Here is an 8,921-nt window from a genome sequence, read left to right as displayed (position 1 = left end):
CACACTGAGTGTATGCTCTAGCTATTGTTGGTTGTGCAGGTTACCCAGAGCTGCCAGCATAGATTGTATTTTTCTGTGTTATATCATGGGGGGTTTTGTTATGTATTTCCATGACTACTATATTATCACCTAGATGTTACTGTTTGCTCTGAACTAAACACTGATCAGGACAGCTGTATGACAGGTGGTTACTCCATCAATCCAGTGCGACTATTCAGTTTCTAGAATTTAAATAAATAAAAATATAATTATTCTGCATTTCAGAGGCTTGGCCCCAGTATCATTCAAAGGATATGTTTTTTCTTTTCTTTTTTTTTTTTTTTGCTAGCATGTATGTTTTTTTAGAAGCAAAAGACAGAGTTAGAACAGAAAAAGGTTGTGGCCAGAAAATAAACTCTAGCAATTGTGGTTTCTGTGGCACAATTGAGGAACAGTGTTATTGTACAGCAGGGCAGGATACAATTAATTTGTTTGTGGAAAACCACTTATGTTTGGCAAGTAGGTGTGTAACTTCAAACCAGTGTCTAAATATTCAATTTTATCACCAGCATGCAATTGTTTTGGCATACTTGTGTTAAGTGAGAGATAGCAGGACAGTAGTTACCCTCCCCTTGTCCTTTGTGGGAAAGTTCTATCCTCATTCAAATCTATTTCTCAGCTAATACTATCAAGGAAAGCTAATGCTGAGGATAAATTCATTAAATATAGCACAATTTTGCTTTATCCTAGAGTATTTAATGCCTAGTGGATGATTTTTATGTTTTTTTCCTCCTTTCATTTTTTATAATAAAACAATTATTTTAAAAGTTAATAAATTATTTGAAACATAGATACTTAATTTTACACTAACGATTACAGTCTTACTAATTCTTTTAAGTGTATTACGTTTTCCATCTCCTTGTTTTTGCTTTTGTTGTTTTGCATTTTTTTATTTAAATGTCTGTTACACTTCATTTTATGGTACCAATGAGAATTATGTGGGTGAATGTACACCTTCAAAAATCCTTATAAACAAGACACTGAGATATCCATATAAACTATGACAACATGTATTTTCATGTATATCTTTAAAAATACAACAACCAAAGTTTGAGTCAACGTGATATTATTGTCACTTTTTCCATAAAGTTTGAAGTTCCAAAATGAAATGAATATGGTTAAGCAGAATTTTTATTTAAAATGTCAAACAATAAAGGTCACATGAGCAGTGCATCATTTCCATATCAAAATACTGTAACAATATTAATAACATATTTCTTCATATAAATGTTATACTTCTTTAAATAAAATGTAACAAAATGCTTTTAACATTCATGTTCTGCTAAAGGTATAGATAAAAGTTGTGTCCTCCTTTATTTTGCCAGGGCAATGAAATCTGTAAAATAAAAAAAAAATATTTTATTAGTATAATTTGTTAGTAATCTTAATCATGACTAGACATAAAAAGCTATGTTATTGTTATTAATGCTACTACACAATGTAATAGCTACATTAATTGAATCAGTTAAGATTCCATGAAATGTAGCTGTAAGAACAAGTCTGTTAAATGCTGAAAGTATGATGTAAAATTCTGCCTTCAGATCAGCTGACATTGTTAAGCAAATATGTTATATAGTGGAATAATTTTAGATGACAGTCAGTGTTTTTCCTTACCTTCAACTCCAATCTTGCCATCACCATCAGTGTCACCTGCCTGCATTAAGGCCATTGTTTCTGCATCACTAAGCTCTCTTGCAGCAGCACAGAAGCTCTGCAGGATCAGTCTGAGGGGAAATAGTAATGTATTTAAGTTTTATATTTGTTTTTTTTATACTTAAGATGAGTTTAAGTTTGCTATTTCTACTACTGTTGTCTGATCTGATTAATATACAGTGATTAACTAGAGATACATGGACTGAAAATCTTCTACACAGAGAGGTTTCTTACACTGTTTTGTTTTTGGACCCACTACACTTGTTTTGTGGGTTGTTTTGAGACTTTGGGGATACCACGGAGATTACTTATTTTTGTAAATTTTATGCACTCAGACCAAGCTGTAACATTACATTTAACCTGTTACAGGTTCTTGACACTGAGCTCTACATTTTAAACAAAACAAGACAATGAGTGTAAAACATCTGGTGAGTTCAACACTGTATAACTGTATTTTATATATGTGTGTATATATATATATATATATATATATATATATATATATATATATATATATATATACTGTATATGTGGAACTGCTTAATATTCATAATGATTTAAATCAATATATTATAACCTATAGTTTTTTGCATCTTAAGTAGAACAGTGGAAACTTACTTCAGCTGATCTTTCTTAATAAAGCCGCTGTTGTCTTGGTTAAGAACTGTGAAGATTTGCTTCAGCTGCTCTGTACTTCTGCCAATGATGCCAGCCTTGGCAAAGAACATTCTGTAGTTGAAGGAGTCTGCAACTGTAAAAAAAGTTATTGAAATAATTATTACATACGTATTCCCATTTTAATAGCTCAAGTTCTAATCTAGTTATACTAGTAAATTACAAATAGCACAAACAATCTAGAATATGTTTTTCCACATAATTTGTAAGAGAAAGAACAAAATGCTTTAGTTGGAACTTGAACCAAGATCAACAACAACATTATGATTATGCTTGAGGAGCACTTGAATTATTGAGCAGCCTTTAGTAGTTCATATGTTCTCATCTACACACCACAGTAGTACAGCTACACAAATAATTAAGAAATGTATTCTCACGCAAAGTGTGAACATATGTTGAAAAATAAAAATAAAAAAAAAAGAGTAAAGAACTGAGTGAGTATAAAACCCTGTTCATCCACTGCAGTGTGATGCTATAAATAGTTATCCATTACATTTACACAGAAACACAGAGTTCAACAGGTATCTTGAAAGTGAATACTTTATCTCCTGGATTAAAGTTTCTGGATATGTGCTTGCTTCCTTCTTACTAGGGTATCTGTCACATATTTGCATCAATCAGTTGACCTACAATACTCTACTGCACTGACAAACTTAGTGAAAAAGCTGAACCAAAGATTTGTATCTTACATTCAATTAAAATAAGATAAGCTATTGCCGGAACTTTATGATTTTCCTTCCATGAGGTATTTCAGGATGCACAAAAATAAGCCAGGAGGCCTGCAAATGCAATTACTTATCTCCTAACTCTTAAATGCAAATATTACAGGGACACCATTATCATTCATTTTTTTAACACGTCAGCCTAATGAATGTATAATAACCCTCCTAATTGCAAATACCTTAGCCCTAATGCTGTTTAACATGCAGATACGTTCCCATATACCTGAGATGCTTTGCAAAGCAGCTGTGACATAGTCATCATTCAGGAGTCCGCTGAAGGCCATGGTTAAACTAGGATGAATTAAACAGGTGATAAGAATGAAGACTTTAGCCTATGCACATGAAAAGACTGACTGCATACTGAGCAAGGCATTTCACATCTGTTTATATACTGTCAGATTCATTTTTTTTAAAGGCGGAGATATGTGCATCATCTGAAGACATTACACTGGAATTTCAGCCACAGGATATTTTGAGAAAACAGAACATGATTACAATTTAGCCTATAAGAGGTACTGATTTGTTGTAGTCCTCTTAAATAAAATAAATAAATAACTCTTTAATGGAAATGTAAAAAGGACCTTGCCTATTACGTGCAGATCCTACAGATGAAATAGATTTCCAGGAAATATAATTAACACGTTACTTTAAGTTAAATGTATCCCTCTCAAAACTCATAAGGATGACTGTTTCTAATTCTACCATGCTTTAGAACTAAGGGCAGGCTATTACTTTGCAATATACTATAACATAATTTACAAAGCCTGTAGAAAAAATAAATTATTATTTCTTCAGTGGTCTCTGAGAGAGACCTTCTCCACCATTGCAAAATGGTTTACAGTTGTATCCATTCATTCTGGAAGGTAACTCCTTAATCCAAAAAGATAAAAGAATCAAAGCCAAACTTACCTCACAAGTTTCTTGAATGGAAAGAGAAAGCAGAGTTGGATGTAAGGACTGTTGCTGAGTCCCAAGTTGCCGTGACAGTCTATATACTCTTCACCCTCAACTCTGTTTACAGGAATTTGGATATCACATGGGATATGCTGTTCTGGGAAGACATGCTTCATTAGTTACCAGCATGAATATATGCTAACACTATCCTAATGAAGGGCTGAGTATACTTTATTAGCAGTAACCAGCAAGACAAGTTTATTAATAATTGCACCAACGTACTGATGTTTGCAGCAGTCCAGAATTATAATTCAGAATTACCAAGTGCAGTTCAGGAGTAAAATATTCTAAAGGTATAGAATTATTCTCCTATAACTTTGTATCATTATATTAAACATATTCCCCCAGATTCTCTATGTTCTGCATGGTGTGCAGGACCAGTACAGGAGCTCTAGCAGGCAATATGTCTGCCATGCGATCCAGGAACAGACTGCAGGGGTGTGCACGAGAGCTCCTGCACTAATCCTGCATGGACTAAGCTCCTGTATGCAAATCACCCCATTGGCATGAGAAATTCATGCAAATGAGGTGAATTTGCAATCCAGGAAGCTTGTATCCAGTCGTCCAGGACTAGTGCAATCTGCAGAAATTAACTTGGTTAATAACAGAGTACATTTCTGCAAAATCCAAAACGGAGCTGTGACAGCTCCAAATAAAGGCTGCATATCAGTGAGGAAGCATGCCAATGGCCAAGTATAATGCCATTGGCATTGCAAACAACATAAAAAATAAAAAAATCAACTTTTCTTTTTTTTAGCCGATTTCAGCTGTTTAAGTGTAGGGCAGCAAATGGGATTGGGAAGAAAATAACAAAATAAACGTAAAATAAGAATTCTAGCTAAAATCACTATTCTGCCATGCAAGTCAATGGCAGGCAGAAGACAATATGGCCAGTGAGTAGTGGTTGATAAGGGGGGAGGCTCAGTGTGTGACATGTAACTATGCATTAGCAGGCAATCCTATGCAAATGAGGGGAATGATAGTGAATCCCAGTTTTCCCCAGCATGCTAGTCAGGTCACAACAGTGTAAGAATTGGAATAGCTTGGTGCAAGCCTAGGAGTTAGCTGACATCATAGGAGGGTGTGTCAGGCATACTGTAAGCAGATTGGAGCACTATGGCTTGGGTTTGCTCCTAGCTTAGCACAGCTAAGGCAGGAGGGTGTATTAACTCACGCCAAGAAAACTATGGTGTACACATTGCAACATGAGCCAAATCCATGTAAAAGGTGCTGTGCATGGCACACACTAGGTGTAAAAAAAAAAAAATGGAAATAGCAGCTCTATGCATATCTGAGCACTCTGTTTGCACGGCACACCCCCGGACTTAAACAGGAAGGCAATGAGAAGGGAAACAAGCAGTAGGAAGGTAACCAAGGAGAACTAGCATAGCTGCCAGGTGAAATGTATCAGAATCAGCCAATTACACAGGCAGCAGCCCAGCCCACAACATTACTATAAACCATGTAAACACCTTTCCTTGTGTTTTTTCCCATACTCTACACAACTGGTGTATACAAGCCGGGAAGTTTTAACAAAGAAAACAGCAAAATGATAGGGGCTGCAGTAGCTATCATACAACAACTTGTGGAAGAGGCTGAGGGTGGTGAGGATGTGAATGCTGTTGACCAACCCACAGTGAGGAGATAGAGAAGAGTGTACAGACCCAGGGTAACTTACCAGGGGCTACATGAGCTGGAGATAGTGGAGTGGTATAGGGTGGACAGGGACTTCCTACAGCAAATTGTTGAGCTGTGCCGGCCACACCTCGCACACAGAACTAACAGAGGGGAACCCATCCCAGTGGATACCAAGGTATGTGTAGGTTTAAGAATACTAGTTACAGGTACCTTCCAAAGGCCAACTGGGGATATGATGGGGATCTCACAGGCATCAGCATCCAGGGTACTCCACCAGTTCCTGGATGCCAGGTCAGCACATGTCAGTGAGCACGTATATTTCCCTGACACCCATGAGGCGATCGCCAGCAATATGCAACTGTTCCACCAAATCGCAGAATACCCGGATATAGTGGGTGCTATAGACTGCAGGCACATATGCATCAAAGCACCTCCCGGTGAGCTGGGTAGGGTCTACATCAACCGCAAGGGCTTCAACTCCATCAACTGCCAGGTTGTGTGTGATGCCCAGGGCATAATAATGAACGTGTGTGTTGGCTGCCCTGGAAGGTCTCACGATTCCCACATCTGGAATCTGAAGCAGCTGTACCAGAGATTTGCCAATGGGGACATCCCTCATGGTCATCTAGTGGGGGATGCTGGATATGCACTGGAGCCTTGGCTGATGACACCCATCAAAAAAGCACACACACCCGAACAAGAACTCCATAATGAGGCACATGCACAGACCAGAATTATAGTAGAGCATGTGTTTGGGATGCTGAGGTCATGGTTCCAGTGCCTGAACACATCTGGTGGAGCCTTACAGTACTCACCAGCTACATATACCCAAATTGTCCTTGTATGTGCCATTCTACACAATATGATCCTGTGGAAACAGCTGCAGCAGGAACAGCACTGGGCAGAGCCACACAGCCCCCCACCATTGTCAAGGCCTACACAGGCACAGAGTGACATGGAGGAGGAACAACCTGAGCCTGCCCCAGTAGGCAGAAGAAGGCATGCCCAGTATGTCCTGGCCTTGACAAAGAGGCAATGCATAGCACAAACACTGACACAGGAGGGACCCAGGGAATAACACCTCACTCTGACTCTTACATACAGTAAAAGGGATGCCAAACATTACACTCCTGTGCTCAACCATGTGCAGGGAGTGTACTACATGCATCCAATATAGGCGGCCCTGCAGTACCACCCTCAATACTGGGACACCCACAATGTAAGTGACTTACACATGTCAGTCAGGGGAGTTCACACACCCAGCAACAGTCAAAGCCAGCAGAACAGGTGTAGACAAACACAAACAAAGGCTATGCTATGGCCTCTGAATGATACCTATGGGTAACCTCCCCCCCAGTACTACACAGACAGACTACAGCAGGTAAGGCAGTGGGATGTTAGTTCTGAAAGGTAGGAAGTCAGAAACTAATATGTAGGTAAATCAAAGCTAACATCTGTAGTACACTGCCTCTAGTCAGCATGATATGCAAGAATACAGAATTAAATGGAGTACCTAACATACAAGTGCAGTCATAGCAAATGTTTGCAAGTGTCAGGTGTGCGCCCCCCCCCCAATCCTGTGTAGAAATGTAGAAATAGTCAGGTGTGCCCCCCGATCCTATGTAGAAATGTAATAACAGTCAATGCCAAATGATTGACGGATACCCTGCAGAAACAGCATGCAACCTGTAGGTGTACAACACAAAGGTCAGCACTGCAATACAAACTACCTGGACTCAATCAACACATTCAATACAGACGGGCATACTGGGCATGCTCACACACTGTCAGTCAACAACATACTGAATGGTCATACTGGGCATGCTCAGACACTTAAACAAATGAAGGCCATGTCTGAAAACATCAGTGGACCAGACATATCTGGCAGTTGCAGATGTTAGTGCAGACACTTTGCAGTATGCACCACTCATGCTTTGAACACACAGTGGATAGGAATACAGACATATATGTAAGGACAACACTCTATAATAAGCCAAAGGTAGACATTCATAGATGTGTGGAAGAGGGTGACTGTGACAAGGAGCCATCCAGGCCCGTCCCACCCAGCACATAGCCAAAGGGCCAAAACCACATGAGGTTCAGATGTCACTCACTGCAGATACTCTGTCAGCAGTACAGACTGTGTGGTGCATGTGCTAGCTGTGCAACATGTCTGTACAAGGAAGTAGTCATCTAGCTGCTGTATACATGTATCTGTGAAATATTACTCTGTTTGTGCCTGCATGTGGCATGTCAACCTGTAGATGAATGGGTTATGGCCCATGCACACACACTGCCTTCCCCATAGTCCAACTATGACAAGCTTGCTGAGGTCATCCACTGTGAAATACACCTTTGGGAGAGGGGTAGTCCAGTAATCTCCATGGCATGTCACATAACTGCATACTGCTTTAGTGTGATAAGCTAGTTAGGTAGGAGTTCCAATCCCAGACATGGCAACTGTGTGTGTTTGTGTCTGTCTGTGTAGAGAGCAATGCTTTTTAGGGTAGTCATACTCGCTACAATTGAAATGCCCTACTTTGTTAAGACTGCTGATGTCATCAACTTAGAAATACATCTGTGGGAAGGGCGTAGCATAGTAATCTCCGTAGCATGTGCTATAGCTGTGTATTGCTGTAGTTTGATAAAATAGGTAGGCATTCTAATCTCAAACCTGGCAAGTGTGTGTATGTCTGTGTAGAAAGCAATGCTTTTTAGGGTAGTCACAATACCTACAATTCAAATGCTCCACTTTGGCAAGGCTGCTGATGTCATCCAAATAGAAATACACCTCTGGGAAAGTTGCAGCCCAGTAAACTCCATAGCGGCCCCTATGACTGTGTACTGCTGTAGTGTGATAAATTAGTGAGGTAGGAGTTCTAATCCCAGACTTGGAAAGTGTGTGTTTGTGTGTGTGTGTGTGTGTGTGTGTGTGTGTGTGTGTGTGTGTGTGTGTGTGTGTGTCTGTGTAGAAAGTAATGCTTTTTAGGGTAGTCACACTCCCTACAATTCAAATGCTCTACTTTGGTAAGGCTGCTGATGTCATCCACCTAGAGATACACTTCTGGGAAGGCAATAGCCCAGTAATCTTCATAGCAAGTGCTGTAACTGTGTACTGTTATAGTGTGATATAGAATGCTGCTAGGGTTCTATTCCCACCCATGGCAATTCTGGATGTTTTGTGTGTGTTTCAATATCTGTGTAGGGAGTAATGCATTTTAGGCTAGTCACACTCAGTAC

General features: G+C 39.4%; 1 protein-coding gene across 1 annotated transcript; it reads right to left on the bottom strand.

Moving 5' to 3' along the window:
* Positions 1-1,636: 1,636 nt before the first annotated feature.
* LOC122816193 (parvalbumin-2-like) lies at positions 1,637-3,373 on the bottom strand. The gene is made up of 3 exons (XM_044088943.1): positions 3,313-3,373; positions 2,311-2,443; positions 1,637-1,763 (listed from the first exon to the last, which is right to left on the bottom strand). Exons 1-3 carry the CDS (start codon positions 3,371-3,373, stop codon positions 1,637-1,639), a joined length of 321 nt encoding a protein of 106 aa, XP_043944878.1.
* Between the last annotated feature and the right edge of the window lie 5,548 nt (positions 3,374-8,921).

The sequence above is a fragment of the Protopterus annectens genome, chromosome 12.part0 (genome assembly GCF_019279795.1).
Source record: "Protopterus annectens isolate FY-2018-M chromosome 12.part0, PAN1.0, whole genome shotgun sequence".
NCBI lineage: Eukaryota > Metazoa > Chordata > Ceratodontiformes > Protopteridae > Protopterus > Protopterus annectens.
Note: the sequence above shows the minus strand (reverse complement) of the source record. Positions and strands in the feature narration are given on the sequence as shown.

What these genes read in the sequence shown, in the direction of transcription:
- LOC122816193 (XM_044088943.1), bottom strand. Translation starts at nt 3,373, where the DNA reads ATGGCCTTCAGCGGACTCCTGAATGATGACTATGTCACAGCTGCTTTG. An exon ending in TGCTTTGCAAAGCATCTCAG is followed by an intron (nt 2,444 to 3,312) that starts GTATATGGGAAC and finishes CTTTTTTTACAG; the next exon opens with TTGCAGACTCCTTCAACTAC. An exon ending in ATTAAGAAAGATCAGCTGAA is followed by an intron (nt 1,764 to 2,310) that starts GTAAGTTTCCAC and finishes ATTTCCCCTCAG; the next exon opens with ACTGATCCTGCAGAGCTTCT.